Source organism: Chelonia mydas, chromosome 3 (assembly GCF_015237465.2).
Source record: "Chelonia mydas isolate rCheMyd1 chromosome 3, rCheMyd1.pri.v2, whole genome shotgun sequence".
In the NCBI taxonomy this organism is placed as follows: Eukaryota; Metazoa; Chordata; order Testudines; family Cheloniidae; genus Chelonia; species Chelonia mydas.
Genome location: NC_057851.1, coordinates 4,494,287 through 4,514,398, shown reverse-complemented (window position 1 = coordinate 4,514,398; position 20,112 = coordinate 4,494,287). Strand labels below are relative to the sequence as shown.

At 52.0% G+C, this 20,112-nt stretch overlaps 1 protein-coding gene across 2 annotated transcripts in view; it reads left to right on the top strand.

The window, feature by feature from the left end:
* The window catches only part of SCARA5 (scavenger receptor class A member 5), a 129,527-nt gene that overhangs the window by 59,587 nt on the left and 49,828 nt on the right, over window positions 1-20,112 (top strand). For both annotated transcript variants that reach the window (XM_037893765.2, XM_043542030.1), the window contains exon 4: window positions 10,785-11,459. In XM_037893765.2, coding sequence (XP_037749693.1) covers window positions 10,785-11,459 — 675 coding nt within the window. The remainder of the gene's footprint in view (window positions 1-10,784; window positions 11,460-20,112) is intronic.

The following is a 20,112-nucleotide window of genomic DNA, read 5'->3' as shown; positions in this document are numbered from 1 at the left end:
GGGGGGGCCAATACGTTTGCTTGGCCCACAGTACTCAGGCAACGTTAACCGAGCTCCAGCTGCCAATCTAAATAGGGTCTCTGGCATAGAGCAGGGTATATTCCTTCCATCTGGGCTTGTTCCACTCTCTGTCCCTGCCTGTAAACCCCCCATACGTTTTGAGGTGATGTAAAGTCTCTGTCCTCTCCACACTCAGAGACCCGGGTTCAAATCCTGACTCAGCTGGCAAGAAGTTTTGTGGCCCTGAGTGCACCTCTGACCTCCCAGTCCTGCACTCAACCCATTGACTCCCAGGAGAGATGAGGGTTTTCAGCACCAGGGCAGCACCAGAGAGCTAGCACTGGACTAGCAGGGTGGCATGTTAAGATGCAGGCAACATCTTATATTTCTATAGCACCTTCCAGCTGCGGGGTGGAACAGACCAGCCACGCTGAACCAGCAAGACCCCAGAGTGGCTTAGGGTAGGGTGAGCAGTGAGATTGCAGTGGAATGTAGGGGAAAATAATGTAATTAGCCAGTGTGGCATTTCACCCTACTCAACAAATGCCCCGTCCAGCCACATCGCACCCCCCTAACGCTGTCGTGTGATGGGTGGGACTGGAAAAGGATAGTCAGATTCCAGGAGGCTCTTAGTTTGGTGTGATCATATAATCATAGAATATCAGGGTTGGAAGGGACCTCAGGAGGTCATCTAGTCCAACCCCCTGCTCAAAGCAGGACCAATTCCCCAACTAAATCATCCCCGCCAGGGCTTTGTCAAGCCGGGCCTTAAAAACTTCTAAGGAAGGAGATTCCACCACCTCCCTAGGTAACGCATTCCAGGGCTTCACCACCCTCCTAATGAAAAAGATTTTCCTACTATCCAACCTAAACCTCCCCCACTGCAACTTGAGACCATTACTCCTCATTCTGTCATCTGTTACCACTGAGAACAGTCTAGATCCATCCTCTTTGGAACCCCCTTTCAGGTAGTTGAAAGCAGCTATCAAATCCCCCCTCATTCTTCTCTTCTGCAGACTAAACAATCCCAGTTCCCTCAGCCTCTCCTCATAAGTCATGTGTTCCAGTCCCCTGATCATTTTTGCTGCCCTCCGCTGCATGCTTTCCAATTTTTCCACATCCTTCTTGTAGTGCGGGGCCCAAAACTGGACACAGTACTCCAGATGAGGCCTCACCAATGCCGAATAGAGGGGAACGATCACGTCCTAATGCTCTGGAATGCAAGGCGGTGGCCAGGCCACCAGATGAACACTTCTCAGCATGTGACACTGGCCTCTGGCCACGCACAGCAAAGATCTCTTTCCTACAACTCTGCCTGCTGCATCACTTATTGCCAAGGAAACAAGCTTGCTACTGCCTCACCAATGCCACTTCCTAGGATTCCTTTGGCAGTCTCCCATCCAAGTACCAAACACACCCGAAAACTGCTTAGCCCCCAGATGAGTTCCGGAGCCTCACATCCTCTTTGCGATTGATCAGAGGGTTTGGCCATTGGGGTTCCTTGCCAGATGTGCCTCGGCCCAGCTTTGGAGAGCTCCAGCTTCCTGGCTGGGTCAGGTGATCTGGAAGATCGCCTGATGTATCTTGTTTCTTTCTGAAAGCCACCGGCTTGTGGCTGTGGATCTGATGCTGTTCCTCACTCCTGTTCACCTCCTCTGTCGTGCCGGATAATTCAGTCTTCACGCTGGAAACCTTCTTCCTAGGAGCTCTCTGCTCTGCTGCGAACGTTGCTTGCTCTTTATTTTTGTTTGCGGTGGGGAATTCACCATCACAGCTCAGAAGAGCTTATTCTTTCTCTGCAGTAGATCCCCAGCACCCTCAGAAATCTTCCCTCCGCACGCTAAAGTGTAAGTATGTTTGGTCAGCCCCACCTGCCTGTTAAAGGGACACTGGCAGGTTGAAAACAGTAGGTCCTCTGGTCCCACAGAACTGCTCCTAGGTCCTGATCCAAAGCCACTGTGAATCTTTCCACTGATTCCAATAGGCGCAGCCAGACTGGATCAGACCCGAGGTCCACCTACCCCAGGGTCCTGTCTCCGATAGTGGGCACTGCCAGACTGCTTCGGAGGAGTAAGAATCCCACTGTAGCAGACGTGGGATAAGCTGCCCCTCATGTAGGTCTCATCCCGACCTCTGATAGTGAGCATCTCAAGCCCTGACACATGTGCTTTGGATCAGGCCCTTATTACAGGACTGGAGGGGAAAGGCAAAAGAGGCTGTAACGCACCTCTACTCACTCCCCATCCTAATGCTGCCTGGAGACCAGTCCAGTTCCAGGCACAACTTAGAGCAACACCAGGGCTGCTCTACATTTCACCCAGCTACCCACAGTCATGGGTGGGGACTGCTGGAGCCCAGGGGCACTCCTGCCAGGCCACATGTCCCCATAAACATCCCCTGGATGGGCAGCCGCTTTGCAGAGCAGCTGGAGCTGGAGCTCACATATATTTAAAGATCCCTGCACTTCCCTCTATATGTCACTTGGCCATTGCTGCCAGAAAAAAAGAGTGGGAAACAGGGATGATCATACTTCACAAGGGCTAATGACCTGAGGTGAACGACCTGATCCCACTGCTGCTGACCTACCTGACAAAGCCCTCTTTGGATTTCGGAAGGATCAAGCCCCAAATGAACAAAGAGCTTTGGCTCAATAGTGCCATAATTGTGCAAAGTGTTAGGAGCCTGATTCGTGCTCACTACCCGCCAGATTCTGGGGCTTGGTAATTAATAGCTCTTGCAACAGGCTGGGAGCAATGGGGTGCTGGGTTGGAAGGACCCGGCTGTTAACAGAGTGGGCAGCTGTCTTGCTGTGGGAAATATATCTGAAAGTGGTTCATTGAGCGTGGTATTGTCACCAGGGCCAATGTGGAGTGTTTCTGAGGAATCCCTGTAGCTTACCGACTTGTGCTATAGTGTCTCATGGGAGGAATTCCTTCCTGACCCCATTGCTGATCACCTCATGCCCTGAAGCATGAGGATTAGTAGCGTCTGTAGTTTTATCCCAGCATGTGGAACTGCAGTTGCGGCTTTTATTCTGGAGAGACATTAGCCTCTGTATGGAAAAGATAAAAGCCAGTGTGATGTCCCTCTTCAAGGTCTGAAGCCAGGATCTCCATCCTTGAGCTAAAGGAATTACCCGATTAGCTAATGGTAGTAGGCTATTATCCTGTAATAGACCAGCCACTGGAGGGGCACATGACACACACTTTGCCAGTGGGTTACCTAGCTTTCCAGCAGAAATCCAGTCCTGACCAACTTCCACCCCCATCCCTCTGATTTAGCCAAAACTAAATCAACCCATCTGTAATTTCTCATGAATGATCCTACGCCAGGGTACATATTTTGTGGAAAGTTTGAGGCAAATGGGACAAGGCGTTTTGGAGATATGAGAGTTGTTGTTTAAGAAAAAAAAAAAACATGAGGTGTTTTCATTTCTTGAAAGTTTCCCAATGTTTTTTGGCTGGTCCTAGCATCACAATGGCCTGGCCTGGTACCTCCCCGTTTGTTTCAGCCTGTTGGTCTCAGGCGAGTTCTAGGGTGGGGTGAGATCATATTATTCACTGTGATGGATGGATGCGTTAGGAACTCCACAGCGTTCTGAAGGAACGTGTGGCACCGATACAGGCCTTGGGAAGGCTGCAGCTGGCTGCTGTGAATCTGCAAAAGCACAAGCCAGCATTGCACAGCAAGTACATCCGTTGTAGTGTTTGGGGCAGTGGTTCTCAGACTGTGAGCTGCTTGCGGCCCAATCAGCGCACCGCTGCAGCCCATGTGACATCCTCAGGGCCATTCAGGCAGTATATATAGTGTGTGGATGTGGCCCACATCACATGTAGAGGGCTGCATATGTGCCCCACAATAGTCAATAGGGTGAGAAGCACTGGTATGGGGGAAGGAGGCTCAGTTTAACGTTTTTATCCTTTCCCCTACAATGTTCCAGTACGGTTGTTTTCCCTCTTAACTCACTGATGCATGTTGTAACAAATCCATGGCCACCTGTGACTTCATGGCAACAGTGGGATTCGAACCGCGGTTCTTCCAAGCACGGCCCTCTAAAGGAGAATCTTCATGCACTGACCGAGATATTGCACCTGTGACGCACAGGGGGACAGTTCTGAGGCCACCCAAGAGAGGGCAGTGGTCCACTAGCTAAAAGTCATTGCAGTTCTGATGCATTCAGTGCAATTTAAAATTTCTTTCTTTCCCTGGGAAGTCATCTAAATGTCTATGAGAGGGATGGTGGCCATTTGGGGATTGAGACAGCGAGACAGACGGAAGGACAGAAAGAGACTCATTTCTAATGAGGAAACGATGCTCTTTCATGTCTCAAACACCCAACCCTGCCATCCCTGGCTTTGCTTCATCCCTGGATGTTTAATTGTTCCTCACCTGTAAAATGGGGGTGAGAATGCTTCCTTTATCTATCCTGCCTATTTAGGTGATAAGCATATTACTCTGCGTGTTTGTGTGCAGCCCTGGGTGCTATGGAAATCAACTGAATCTCAGGAGAAAGTTGGGCCTTCAGAGAACCAGCGAGATTAGAACTCAGAGCCCTGGAAGCACAGGTCTCTGCCGGGGAGATAATTAGAGGGGTGGTATATATTGGGATTCTCTCCAAGCCCTTTTCCACTCAGCTTATCCAGAATATCTCACCAAGTTCTGGGAGCAAACTTCCTCCAGTTCTCTGGGATCCAAAAGCTCAGGTCAACTCTGCCTCGTCACTCAGGTTCTGCTCTGAGGTGCGTAGCAGCTCTATGCCAGGCACAGGGGCAGGGGTTTAGATACAGGGTGAAACCACAATTCCAAATCATGTCACACCGTACACAGCTTATAGAATCATAAACACGTAGGAGTGGAAGGGACCTCGAGAGGTCATCTAGTCCAGTCCCCCGCACTCATGACAGGACTAAATGTTATCTAGACCAGCTCTGACAGGTGTTTGTCTAACCTGCTCTTAAAATTCTCCCATGACAGAGATTCCACAACCTCCCTAGGTAATTTGTTCCAGTACTTAACTACCCTGACAGGAAATTTTTCCTAACGTCCAGCCTAAATCTCTCCTGCTGCAATATAAGCCCATTGCTTCCTGTCTTGTCCTGTCCCCAGTGGATAAGCAGAACAATTTATTACCCAACTCTTTATAATAACCTTTTATGTACTTTAAAACGATTATCATGTCTCCATCAATCTTCTCCAAACTTTTTACAATCTTCCCTCATAGGTCATGTTTTCTGGACCTTTAATCATTTTTGTTGCTCTTCTCCTCTCTCCAATTTGTCCACATCTTTCCCAAAGTGCGGTGCCCAGAACTGGACACAATACTCCAATTGAGGCCTAATCAGCATGGAGTAGAGCAGAAGAATTACTTCTCAAGTTTTGCTTACAACACTTCTGCTAATACATCCCAGAAGGATGTTTGCTTTTTTGCAACAGCATTACACTGCTGACTCATATTTAGCTTGTGATCCACTATGACCCCCAGATCCCTTTCCGCAGTACTCCTTCCTAGGCAGTCATTTCCCATTGTGTATGTGTGCAACTGATTGTTCCTTCCTAAGTAGAGTACTTTGCATTTGTCCTTATTGAATTTCATCCCATTAATTTCAGACCAATTCTCCAGTGTGTCAAGATCCTTTTGAATTTTAATCCTATCCTCCAAAGCACTTGCAACCCCTCCCAGTTTGGTATCATCCGCAGACTTTATAAGGGTACTCTCTGTGCCATTATCCAAATCATTTAAGAAGATACTGAATAGACCCAGACCCAGGACAGATCCCTGTGGGACTCCACTTGATATGCTTTTCTAGCCTGACTGTGAACCATTGGTAACCACTCTCTGAGAAGTTTTCCAACCAGTTGTGCACCCACCTTATAGTAGGTTCATCTAGGTTGTATTTCCCTAGTTTACTTATGAGACGGTCACATGAGACAGTATCAAAAGCCTTACTAAAGTCAAGATATACCACATCTACTGCTTCCCCCGCCCCCCATCCACAATGCTTGTTAGCCTGTCAAAGAAGGATATTAGGTTTATACACATTTTTCCTTGCTACTAACATCTACTTCTTGAATCTAATTGGTTTGGGGATCATACGGAGCACGTAAGGACCCGTTACTTTGCAGCTCATGTAAGGCCCAATCACTGAGGTCCTCACCTCATCTACATTTCAAGCTTATCAGTGCAGGGTCTTCCAGCTTATCTCAATTAGCCTGAAAGCACCATCTGGGACTCCAGCACACAGCCTGTCACACCCTTGCTTACAGTTTAACCTTGCACTCAAATCAAGCTAGATGCAAGGTTACTCACCCCAGCAAGATCTCTGCGTACAGTATGGTCTCCTAGGAAAAGTCCCATGTCCTGGCACATGTCGGAACGGACTGGACAAGACACTGGAAAGCATCCCATAGGGAACAGTACTGCAATGGCAGGAAGAGACAAGAGTGGATGATGATCTAAAAAGTTTTTTTTCCATCTGTCTGCGGCTTGGGAAGATACATGACTCCTTTCTGTTATGGCAACAGCCTTCCCATCACAGAGCTGTAAACACGGGGGCACCTCACCAAGAACTAGCCAGAGGAGTGATTTCTGCTGGCAACTAGAATTTCAATGGGCATTTTCCTCCCCTTCGTCACAGACTATTGTCTAAAATCCAGCCATCCCGTTCCCCTTCAAGCAATATCCTGTTAAATCAGTCCCCTGCTAACCCCGCAATAAGTGTGAACTTCAGAACTTCACCCAGTGTGTTTGCTGGGGGTGGATCCAAGCCAGAAGCCCTGGAAGTGTGTGTGTGTGTGTGTCCCCTCTGTATATACAGGCCCCACTCTGTAATTTGAACCAAATGTCCTCATTTTGTTTCTCCTCCTTTTTATAAACAAGAGGGTAAGTTGCTAGGCGATTCCCAGATCCGGTGGCTTTCGGCCAGGTGAATCCTAATAAAATTTTAACTGATGATGATTTTTTATTTGGTTGGGTTTGGCTTTGATCCCTCACACCTCAGGCTGCACAATAAATAGAACTTGAGAGAAAGGAATGAAATCCCGAGCCTGGATCCAGAGCACGGTGTTGTCCCCCTTCCCTTCTAAATGGGTCCACCTCTCAACTCAGGTCTGGGGAATCTTTGATCTTAACTGTTTCAACTGCTACTTCCAAGCAGAATTTTGAAAACAGAGCTCCTTGGGGTCTGATTTTCAGAAGGGCAGAGCACTGGAGTCCTGGGTGTTCGGCACCTCTAAAGATCAGGCAAACTCTGTGTCTCTGTGTGCGTGCGTGCACTTGTTCCAGCTTAGCATATATGCACACTGCCTAAGTGGCAGTCACATCCCTGTGGTCAATTGCAGTTCCCAGGCAGTATTCATGGACTCACAGACTTCAAAACCGGAAGGGACTATCGGGATCATCTAGCCTGACCTCTTGCACATTGCAGGACGCAGAACCTCGCCCACCCACTCCTGTACTAGACCCACAACCTCTGGCTGAGTCACTGACGTCCTCAAATCTTGATTTACAGGCTGAGTTACAGAGAATCCACCCTTTACACTAGTGCAAACCAGCAAGCGACCTGTGCCCCACGCTGCAGAGGAAAGCGACTTTCCCCCAGGGACTCTGCCAATCTGACCTGGGGGGAAATTCCTTCCTGACCCCATTGACTGTGTCACCTGCACTCTGCCCCCCCAGTCCATCTCCCCTGGGACTCATTCTAACATCCCAACCCCCCACGCCAAGCCATTTGACACATTTTCCATTTATTTTTAAGCAAAGTTGTCAGAGTCACATTTACTCCCTTTGTTCCCAGTTGTGGGATTTCCCCCTCAAAATATGGCCCCTGGACAGGCAAGAGTCAGTGCAGGGCCAGTGTTGGGTTTAGTCCATTGGGAGCCTGCAGGTTCATGCAGTTGGAAAGAGCAGATTGCCACCTTTCCCGGGCGGCAGTGCTTGGTGCCAGCCCTGGAAGAGCCCAAGATACCCGACGGCGGAGACATAACAGAGAATAGCTGCTTCAGTTTGTTTTCATAAAGTTTCAGGCCAGAAGGGGCCAGTAGACCCTATTGCCTGACATGTGTATCACAGGTCATTACATTTCATCCAGATAGGCCAGTGTTAAGCCCAAAAACTTTAGGCAGACCAAAGCATTTTAGTCTCTGCCACGGGCGGAGAACAGGAGAGACCAAGGTGGCATCAATGTGATGGCAAGGAATTGGTTCGGTGAGTCTCAGCGGTGCCTGGATTTTGCTGGCTGTACTTTTCCTCTCCCTCTGAGCTGGACACTCATGGAGAGAGAAGCTTTCCTCTGCTCCAGACTCTCCGTGCCAGTGTGGCCGGGTGCTGGTCCTGGTGCTGGGGTTGCCCGGCGGTTAGCTGGACACAACTCCACCGATGCAGGTACAGCGAGCGTGGGATGCCGTGACACCCTCCCGCTCAAGTGACCTGCTCCAGTAAAGGGGGCAGGAAGGGACAGGGTGTAGTGTTACATGAGTTGCATGCAAAAAGCAGCAGCAGCATCCCAGCGTTTGCATATCGTTAGCGCACCTAGAGAGCGCCATCAACTGGCAGGTTAGAGTAACATCTGTAGTATTGTCCCTACGCTTGAGGGTTCAATACAGTTGCTGTTGTGTCACCCCAAGATGGTTGCTGAGTGGAGCAGCTCTTAGCCCATGGTGCTAGGGGGATTCCTAGCTGCACTGCAGACTGGGGCAAGCTGCTGCTATAAGTTAGAGCAGCCCTGGGCTGCTCTAACTTACACTCAGGATCATTTGAACCCCTGGAGCCTCTCACCTTGGATAGGCCCCATCCCCCAGGCTCCAGGAGGCACAGCACAGAACCAGACCCATTGCAACTAAGGCACCTGACTCTCCCTCTGAGCTGGTGGTGAGGCGTTGCTGGATTCCTCTTCCGCCTGGCACCTCTCTGAGCTCATTGCCAGCCTCTCCCTGCCCTCCCCCGCTCCTGCCCTCCACTACTGCCACCAAGGCTGAGAGAGGGGCTGGCATCCAGCCGTGGCTGAGGGGCAAATCCATGGGGTGGGGTGATTCCAGGCAGGGGGAGGGGCCAAGTTATTCAGCACTGACTGCAGACCTCTCTGGATGTCACACACCTGCTTGTGGTCTAGGGTAGATCCTAAAAATCAGCTTGTACCCAGGTCACACCGGTAGGGAAACAGCCGGTTTCCTGAAGGGTTCACAGTGCCCCCGACAGGCGCAGCTCTTGGGACAGGAAGGGGGGAAGAATCCTGTAGGCAGGGCCAGGGTAGAGCAGCATAGGGTCGTCACCCAGCTAGAAGTTTTGGCTAGGACTCCAGGGCTAGCTGCACAGCGGGGGAGAGTGGTCCTGCCAGCTATGGCAGCTGGGAGCCATCACCTCCCCGCGGGCTTTGCCAGGCTTCTCACTGTATTAATCAGGCCGATGTCTCCGATTTCCTGCAGGGTCCCCTGGAAATAATGGCCTGCCGTGGGCAGGGATTAGGTTCCAGCTGGGCCTAACAGGCTGGCAGCATCCCACCAGCCCAGAGGCTGGCATGAAAGCCATTTGTCATTACGTCTTGTGGGTCCAACGCCGACGGTGCAGTCGCGGGCGAGTCTGAAAGGGCCAGGTTCCGGGCCGCGTTCCGGCTGCTTGGTGCAATGCCAAGCAGCCTCCACCTGGCCTAATCAGCTGCCTGGTGCTTTCCCGGGTAGGGGGCCTGGCCAGGGGGATACGGGTGTGCTCAGGGCACCTCTGCACTCTGACTACACACGTTGCACCTGTGAGTGACCTGACTGGAGTCTCCAGTGGCAAAAGGCCAAGGCATTGCCTATAGATCCTTCTACCACAGACAATGCAGCAGACGCAGCTGTGTGAGAGGCCTCCAGGGGAAAGCCAAGTACTAGCCCAGGAAGGGTTTAATTTATACCCTCACATTCCGAGTTGTCTAGTTAACCTTGACAGCCCTTTAATCTCCGCTTCCTCGTTTGACTGGTTGACAGCTCCCGGGAAGCACTGCAAACCAGTCCAGGAGCCGGCAAAGCCAAGCTGCTGGTGTTAATTAGAGAGCAAAGAACTCAATCCCGGTCCCCAATTCCTGGCCAGCCAGGAAACCTGACTGTGCCACAATTACAGACCAAAAATAAAAAGCCCAGCTGGGCAGGTTTTAGCGCCGCTTAGGGAAGGGAAATGGACATTTTTAGCAGCTGGAAGGTTAAATGCAGGAAAACTAAATCCAGACCAAGCCATAATCTGCTGCCCCATAGCACACCCACCCCCAGCTTTCTGGCAACGCTGACTCCCCACCCATGCAGCACAGAATCTTGCCCCAAACCCAGGGATGTTCAAGGCACTCAGCCGAGACATAAAGCAATGTATGGGTCACTAGCCAGACTTGAGAGTATTCCCAGGCCAGCTCCATGTGGTTGAAGGAGACCATGTGCGTTTCCTCCCCAGTCCCACACAGATCCCCACCCCTGCGGGGTCTAGGGAACAGGGACGGTGGCCGATAGGGGCTCAGATGGGATGGGTGTAGGTCTAGGCACAGATGGCCCCCTCCACACGCCTAGAGCTTGGGGCCAGAATTTGGGAATAGGCAAATGAACAAGAGCCATGTTCAGGTCCCTGTTTGCACCTGCAGGTGGTGCTATCAGTTTCGGGCCGTGCAGACCAATGGCCATATTGCATAGCGGCAGCTGTCAGGTGGGGAGGGAGGTGTGAGGAGTGTTCCTTGGGGACCGAAGCTGCTGTTACCAGCGGCTCTCGGCCTGCCCCCTCCCGACTCCCTGTGCGCGTCTGACACCTGGTTCCTCTCTTTCTCCTGCAGTCTCCAGGCCGCAGAGCTCCCCCGAGGACCTGAAGGCGCTGACAGGGAACGTGAACCGCCTGAACGAGAGCATCAGGGACATGCAGCTCAAGCTGCTGCAGCTGCCGCTCAAAGGGGACATCCTGGACCACATCTGGCGGCTCCAGGATCTCCTGCAGAATCACTCAGACTCCCTCTTCCTGATGACGGGCTCCCTGCAGAAGCTGGAGGGGTTCCTCTGGAGCCTACAGACGCAGGCAAGCCAAACGGACAAGGCCGTGGCCAGCCTGAGAGACAACTTGAACCATCAGAGCGACATGGCCCAGCTGGAGACCTACAGGCTCTGGGTGGAGGGCAACAGCAGCCGGCTGCTTCTGGAGCACCACGACAGCCTCCTGACCCACCTGGCCGCCCAGGTGGAGAGCCTGAGTGACCAGCTGACCGAGGTGGGCGGGGCCGTGGGCACCATCAACAGGACCTTTTCCTACGACGTGGGCCTCCACCACACCCGGATCCAGGACCTGCAGGTGCTGATCAGCAATGCCACAGAGGACGCCCGGCAGATGAGGCGGATCCACATCGCCATGGAGCAGCAGCTGAAGCACGAGCTGGCCATCCTGAACGACGTGACCGAGGACCTGAGGCTGAAGGACTGGGAGCACTCCATCGCCTTGAGGAACATCTCCGTGATACGGGGTAAGGGCGCTCGGCTGGCTCTCCTCAGCCGAGGCCGATGGCGCCATGTGAACCCATCACATCACATGCACCAATGACTGTACAGCACTGCAGGGAGCTTACAGCCTACTACCGCTGCCAGCTGGTGGATTTAGTCCTTTAGCTCAACAGGTGGAAGCTTCCCCCGCAACTGCCTGGCTAGCTAAGGACAGGGGTGCGAGGGTCTCTTAGCAGAGCTGCAAGCTGAAAGCGTATTAATCATGTTTATGAACATAGTGCCTCAGGACTGCCTGAGCTCGAGGTCCCAGTGTGTCAGGAGCTGTACAGATACAGCATAGTAGACAGTCCCTGCCCTACATCCATCGGACACAGGGTGGGGGAAAGGGATGGCACGCAGAAGCCAAGCGATCAATGTGGTGGCCTCAAATGGCATGTGAGTGCTGTCATTTTTGCGGGGCAGGGGTGGGTGTAGTTAGGAGGGGATTCGCGAAACAGAAAGGCCAGGGAAGGGAGGAGGGGGACAGGGCAGGGGAGAGGGGCAGGTGTGGGGTGAGGCTGAAGTGAAGGTGAGGGAGCAGGTTGGCAGGGCAGAGAAAGTCCGGTCAGAGTGAAGCGTCCTGAGATCCCCGCTTGAGCTCCTTCTGCCACTGCTCTGCCGGCCACGGTCTCCGCTGGCTCCTCCCCGCGGGGGCTTAGGGCTTGTTCATGCTTGAAATGCTACAGCAGCTTAGCTGCAGCGCTGGGGGAGGGGTTCTCCCATTCCCCCCCCCTCCACTGAGCGGCAGTAGCCAGGCCGACAGAAAAATTCTTCCGTCGACCTAGTGCTGTCTACACCGGGGGTTAGACCGCCTTCACTGCGTTGCTGAGGGGTGCGGATTAATCCCACACACACCCCCGAGCGACATAGCTGGGCCGACTGACCGCCTGAGTGTAGACCTGGCCCTCGCTGGAGAGGGAGAGGAGGCACCCAGGGGGGCCGAGCACGGGCGGGTCCTTTCCCCCTCCTGCCCCAATTCAGCAGCCCCTGCTTCAACGGCTGCTGCGGCTACTCTGCCAACGTCAGCCTGTGTGCGCCCTTCGGCTGGGCGTGGGGGAGAGGGGTATTGCCGACTGTGTGTGGGGCCACCTGCTCACGGTCACAAGAGAAGAATGGAGCTGAACAAGGGAAGAAGCCCCAGTCTCTGGAGCCCCGGTCCGGTGTCTCTGGACTTCCAGCCCTACCCCCTAGCCCATTCTTCTGACCTTCCTGCCACGTCCTCGCTCTCCCTGGGCTGTTCTGCCTCGGGGAGGGGCAGCAGGCTAGTCGCCATGCTTTCACCTTCCTGCCGCCTGGGCGCAGGGCCGACAGCAGACCTCTGCGGAGGTGGCTCTGGGGCCACCGGCTGCAGTTTCCAGTCAGCACTGAAGATGGAAACTTGTGTCCTGTAGGGTAGGTTTGAGTCTGGGAGGCGGCACTCCCTTCCGGCCGGCTTGCTTGTGGCTTGGTTTGAACCATAATGTGTGGTTTGGGATGGCTTTAACCACCCCTCTGGGTTTAGCGGTGCACCCTCACAGTCAGCTTACTGCAGGGAAGCAGAGAGATGGCTCGGAAGTGTCCGTAGAGAGCGTGTGTACCGTGTTGTTGTATCCGTGTCGGCCCCAGGATATTAGCGAGAGCAGGTGGGGGAGTCAATAGCTTTTATTGGACTGACTTCTGTTGGTGAGAGACAAGCTTTCGAGCTTACACAGAGCTCTTCTGCAGGTCTGGGAAAGGTAACCAGAGTGTCACAGCTAAATGCAAGATGGAACAGATCGTTGAGCAAAAGTAGTTAGCACATATGTCAAAGGACCATTCAAGGTGAAGTGGCCCATTAGTACATCTCCAATCATAGGGGTAAAGGCATGGGGAAAGGCTGGGGGGGTTGTTAAGTGGGTTATAGATTATTGTAATAAGCCATAAATCCAGTGTCTATTCAGTCCATGATTTGTAGTGTCTAGCAAAGTTATGAAGTTCCCGTGCTGGGCTTTTGAAGGTGTTGTGCAAGTTTCCTTTGAGGCCGAGGACTGAGAGGTCAGCTATGGAGTGATTGCTCTGTGAAAAATGTTCACCCATAGGTGACAGGGTGTTTTCGTCTTTTATCCTTTCCCTGTGTGAGTTCATTTGCGAGTGTAGCAACTGTCTCTTTTCACCCACATAGTTGTTATTGGGGCATTTAGTGCACTGGGTGAGGTACCTCACATGTAGTCACAGACATGAGTGGGACCCATGGATCTTAAAAGGTGTGTTCAGTGTTGATCATTGTAGCGGTGGAGATATGTCTGCAGTTTTGTATCTGTTGTTCTACCAGGGTCTGGCACTGCTTTGAGTTGGTGTGTCCTGGTTTGTGCGGAGCTTGGTCTGATGATGAGCTTGGAGAGATTGAGGGGTTGTGTAAAGGCCAGAAGAGGGGGTTCAGGAAAGATTTCTTTCAGGATGGGTTGTCATTGTTTGATGATACCCTGTATGGGTTCCCTTGTGGGGTAATAGGTGACAACTAGGGGTGTGCGCTCGGAGTGGGTTTTAGTTCTGTGTTGAAGCAGGTTCTCCCGCGGTATTTGGATGGCCCATTCCATGATGCGATCTACTTCTCTGATGCAGTGACCTTGTTTGGTGAAGGCGGTTTTGAGTGTGTTAAGGTGCAAATCTTGGACTCTCTCCTCAGATCATATTTGGTGTCATCTGTGAGCCTGGCTGTAGAGAGCAGATTCAGAGAGCATGGGCATGTGGAGTGTGTCCCTTGGGCTTGGGTGCCCCGTGCCATGAACTGTAGTTTGAGCGGCTGGAACTGAAGAGAGGAAGTTGAGCAGCTAAGAGAGGAAGGGAGAGGTTTTACAGTTACACAGTTTAAAGCTCTCTGTTTGGGAGAAATTATTTTCCATGACACCGATTTCACTCCAATGATCAGTTGTGTCGTGCTGGAGAAAGGAAGTCATTGCTAAAGGTTCCACACCCTGTGTCCCTCCAATTAAGCCAGTGTTTCCCCAACTTTTGAAATCTGAGCTCAGGCCTCCAGAAAATGAAAGTAGCTGCCCTAGGAGGTGTTAAAGGGCCACTCGAAATGAGCTGTCACAGTAGATCATGTAGGTCTCCTTAATCTGATTGTTCCTCTCCTTTCTTCCTTACCTTGATGAGCTATAAAACGGTTGACAATGCTGACGTTTAAAGTATCATCATTGGCCTCCGAGTGAGCACCCACTGAAGTGACCCAGGCAGAGCTATTGTCTCAAGCTCTCTGCAGACTCAGGCAGGTGTCTCTGCATCAGCTTCACTCAGGTCACATTTTCAAGGCTTTATTCGCAACGAGGATCACGAAAGACTAACTTTTTTTCAAAACACAAAGCTGAACCTGGAGAGCAAGTGAGAGGCCCATCTCACCTGCCACCCCTGGCCCCTATTCTCCCCTGGCTAGTTCATCTTGTGCCCCACTCTTTAGAAAACACTGAATTCAATGTTACAGTTTGCAGCATCCACGCCGGGGAAGACCAGATAGATGGTCCTAAGGTCAAAGGACGTGTCGAAATAAAATTCTCTCATTAAAATGCACCCTCCAGGCCTTCTCTTTTCATCCAAAAAAAGCAAAAATGGCTCAAGCCCAATTTTAAATAAACCCTTTGCAGGTCGCCTTTAAATATCGATATATAATCCATGCTAGTACAGTACGGGTCTTTGTCCCACTTTAATGGCTGCAGTGTGTAAGAGGCTTATGAGCTAATGGCCCTGGAGTGTTAGAGATTCATGCTTTTAGCTCCACATGCCCTGGGTTCAGTTCCCCCAGACAGCCCGAGGAGGCTTTTCATTGCAGAGATTTTAGCTGGCCAACAGCACAAGATTTCCCAGTGAACTCAGCCGGGGATCATACTATGCCCTGGAAGGTGAGGCTCTGTGTCACTGCGGGCTACAGCGGGCCAGGGGCTGGTACCCCTGGGCGAGCCAGGTAGCCCGTGTTCTGAGAGGATGCAGGTACATATCAGTGGGCTTTGTGTGTGGATGGTCGTAGTAGATGGTGTGTGGTGGATCTGGGCTTAAACATGGGTCAGAGCCCAGGTGTGCTGTGTAGACATAAGGCTGTGCACCTGCCCCTCCAGCACCACTGCAGGCCTCTCTAGGTGTGGCTTTGCCCCCCTGCCTGAGGGATTGGTTGTGGCTGAGGACAGGATGGATCCTGACACACAGGGTGTGTTACTGTGATGAATACAAGCACAGCAAACTCTCTCCAGATGGGCCAACCTCCAGGTTGACACTTTCTTGGCAGTCTCATCCTCCACTCCCTCTCTTTTTGGATCTCCAGCTCTCCCGCTCTCTCCCTTTCCCACTCGCTGTCATCGCCAGCGTGCTGCAAATCAGGTAATTTACGATCCCGCCGCCCTGCTTGGCTGAGCCGCCTTCCGAAAGGGCTTTCTCCCGCTCCGCCTGTCCTCGGCTCAATGCAGCCAATGTTCCCAGCTGGGGAAGGGGGAGGTGGGAGCCCTCCTGCCTAGGTGGTGCCTTGCACCCCATACAGAGCCGAGGCTGCCCGGGGCTCTGGCATTCCCAGGCCGTTAGGAGAACAAGACAGCATCACGGTCCTAATTGCACAGTGGTTTGGAACCTCTGTTAGATATGGCCGAGAGAGGATTTTCTAGTGTGTGGATGACCAGATTCTTCCCCCATAGAACGTCTTCATCCAAAGCCCCGTGTATATTTTAAATCCACCCACATCCAGCAAGGGTTCTGACTGGCAGCTGAGTGGGACTCTGCTATAAATGAACTGATCATGCATAAGACAAAGCCAACGTCTGCCCTTAAAAATCGGAGACTCTATGGCTCTGTGAACACCAAAGACCAAATCCTTACTGCTTTGTACACGCTGGGGCCCTGGTTACGGTTCCTAGGTGCTACCGTAATAGAAATGATAAATAATCATTGTACAAACTTCAGGTCAAATCCATCCCTTGTGTAGCTCCATTGAAGTCAGTCTGACTAAACAAGGGATGAGTTTGGCTTGGTGTTTTCTTCCATTAGTACAGGCTACTGATAATGCTGGGCAGAGGCCACCTCAGTCCTGATCTGCAGCCCCCACAGCTGTACCAGTCTCTCACCCTCCCCTCTTCCCAGCTCCGCCAATGCACCTCAGTCCTGATCTGGGTCCCCACTGGTCTGCCCCGCTTCCAGCTTGGCCAATGCCACTCAACTGTGATGTGTAGGCTCCCACCTGCTAGTCCAGTCCGGGGCGCCCCACACGCCGTCCGGCCAATGCCCCTTACGCCTGGCTTGCAGCACGCTCTGTTATCCTGTCTAGGTATAACCCCCATTGGCAGCATGTGGGACTTTGGCTCTCCCATGGCGGGGAGTTATTGGGGTTAGCCTTTTCTCTCAAGCGGTAGTGGCTTTTGAGTGGCCAAATATTATTGTATGTAAGACATGGGAGGTTGTGGAATCCCCGTCATGGGAGGTTTTTGAGAACAGGCCGGACAAACACCTGTCAGGGATGGTCCAGGTTTACTTGGTTCTGCCTCGGCACAGGGGGCTGGACTTGATGACCTCTCTCGAGGTCCCTTCCAGCCCGACATTTCTAGGACTCTATGAATCCCCACCCCCCGATTTCTGGTGACAAATAGAGTTTTAACGGAAGACTGAGATTCCTGTGTAGTTTACATGTAAACTTCTTCTGATGTCTGGCCGAAAAGTACTCATCATCTTGGGGTGGATGTGTTGTCTGATCCGTTGATGTGTATTAGTTATATTGATCAATTAGAAATGCCAGTTAGCACTGTCGTTTGGTGGGGTCCTGCTTTGTGATTGGAGCCGGAAGTATGAGTTATTAGGAGAACTCCCGTGTGCTTGCCAGAGACAGTCACACTTAGGCAAGGCTCTCTGCCCTTGTAATATTTTTATGAGCACGGTTGGCAAAAGCACAAACACTCCAATCCAGCAAAGAAGACAGAGATAATACGGAACGCTCCGAGCGTCCATGTACTCACACCATCCCTCGCGGAGGCTTCAAAGGGATGGGACAGATGATCCATGCATGGTTCTATCTCTTACGTGCCAAGAAGAGCCCAGTGGGTTGAGCCATGGATAGCCCTAGCATAGGGCTCTGTGGCCACCATGAATATTCATAAGGATGTTTGGCCTCCGTGGTCCATATCTAAACTGTCTCACCCTAATAATGTGGCATGTCATCTCCTTATAGGCTAGTATATCATTTACTGCAGGCTCATTGGCCTAGATGGCAGTTAGGTTACAATGTCATCCTTGTGGTTGACCGTCTGTGCCATGTTCCTATCCTAAAATATCCCACACTAGCATTAGCTGGTGTTTTGCGGAGTTTCGTCAGGCTTGTTCATGGCAGCATTCTGTCTTGTGAGATCCTAGAGCTACTCCCGGTCAGCTACTCGTGCTAAAACACCTGCTACAGCTTTATTGGGCCTTATGCTTCAACTTTGGCTAAGCTATTGTCTTACAGGCTTGGAGGCTATTACTGCTTTCGCTTATAACTTTACCTTACTTGGCAAATGCTTCCACCTATAGGCTGCAGGCGATATCAGCCTGGAACTCCTTATCCTCTTTCCTTGCCCCGCCTTCTCCTTTTACGACTACTCCCCCTTGCCGGTGGTACTGCTGATCAGACACACACCCAGCAGTGAACTGGTGGGTGTGTATGTGTGTGCACCCTCTACTGGATGAAGTCAGAACTTCCCAGGCCTTTGTCATAGATCCTAGACTGCTGGCAGCTAAGCGAAGATTTCCCTTTAGTTCAGGTAGCTTTTGAAGCAGGAGGCTCTGAGTTCTATCCCTGCTGCTTCTGGGATTCCTTCATGGGCAGCCTAGTGGTCAAGGGCTCATTACAGCATTTTTAGGAGCATCCCTCCGGTCCCCTCCCCCTCTCCAAGGGCCTTGGTCTGCTCTCACCCTGTCCACTGTCTTCCTCTTTCGGTGTCAGGAGGGCATGGGGGCACCACAGGTGACCATCTGCGTGGTCTTAAGACCAACTCTTGCTTTTGTGTGTGTGCGGGGGGGGGGAGCGGTTGAGTGGGGGGAGTCTTTGCCAACTGCGGGCAGACAGCTTCGGACGGTTGCTGGCTTTCATTAGTGAGCCCCCCGCCCCCATCTTAAACCTGTAATTTACTGAGGCCCTTTAAATTTAAAATCATTAAGCTAGTTTGATTGTCGCCCCTGGGGAGGGTCTGGAATGAAATCAAGCTGGTGGCTCTGAACACATGGAAACTGTCTTTAACAAAACCATCCTGCCCCCCAACACCCCGTTCTCGCTAATGTGGGGGCACAGCTTGGATAGTTGTGGGGGGAGGTGATGGAAGTGGAGGGGGTGGGGACCAGCTGTAGGTTTTGGTGTGAAAGGGGCGACGCAGATCCATTTTGCGATGCCCCTGGGGAAAAGCACACACGTGTCTCTCCGGCTTAAGGGAAGTCAGGCGGGGCCCTGGCTCGGGTTATTTTCCAGTGCGCCTGTAACGCGAGGCCATGTGGAACTTTATGGAGCAGTTGCTGCGTGAGGGACCTTGAATCCAGCCACGCTGGAGCCAGCTGAGTGCAAGCGTAAGAGCTCTTGAGCCGTGGGATGGTTTGGAGCCTTCTCTCTAGGTATTTCCTGGCTCGGGATCTGCTTTTTGGGGCCCCTGTGAAGTGAAGAGACTTTAACTGAAGGCCGGAAAGGGACACGCAGGTCAAATTTGGGTCCCAGTGCAGGCTCTGTGAGCGCAGAAAAGGAACTTTTCTGAGAGCCCCAAGAGCAAACGGAAACGTTTCCAGGGTTGGCTTTGATTTTAAATCCGGTGAAGAGATCCTGGGTTGAACAAAGGACTGGTCCCCTGCGGCATTCGCAGCCCAGGCATTGCACCACAGGGCTAGGGCAGCAGAGCTCGAGAGGGAAACTGGCCACGAACCAAAGCAACGGGGACGAGTCTATGTTCAGGGCCTGTCGTGAGAGAACTAGAGACTCGGGTCTGGAATAGCGGGGGGGGCTGTGGATGAGACTGAGCGACACCAGCAGAGCTGGAATTATGGGGGAAAGGGAGGTCACAGGTCAGGACTGAGGGGCATTGGCAGAGCTGTGTGTATGGAGAAGCTTCCAGAGCACCTGCTGCCATAATCTCCCTTCTCTGAGAACTTGGACAAGCCACAGAGCGAGCAAGCAAAGGTCCTGCCTTCAGAGCTGCTGTTTTCTCACCTCACTGCAAAACTCTTCATCCTCTCCTTTAATACCAGACATACTCCGCCCTTCATCCTCCCCTTTAACACCTGACATAGCTCCGCCCTTCATCCTCCCCTTTAATACCTGACATAGTGCCGTCCTCCATCCTCCCCTTTAACACCTGACATAGCTCCGCCCTTCATCCTCCCCTTTAATACCAGACATAGCTCCGCCCTTCGTCTTCCCCTTTAATACCTGACATAGTGCCGTCCTCCATCCTCCCCTTTAATACCAGACATAGCTCCGCCCTTCATCCTCCCCTTTAATACCAGACATAGCTCCGCCCTTCGTCTTCCCCTTTAATACCTGACATAGTGCCGTCCTCCATCCTCCCCTTTAATACCAGACATAGCTCCGCCCTTCATCCTCCCCTTTAATACCAGACATAGCTCCGCCCTTCATCCTCCCCTTTAATACCTGATATAGCTCCACTCTTTATCCTCTCCTTTAACACCTGACATAGC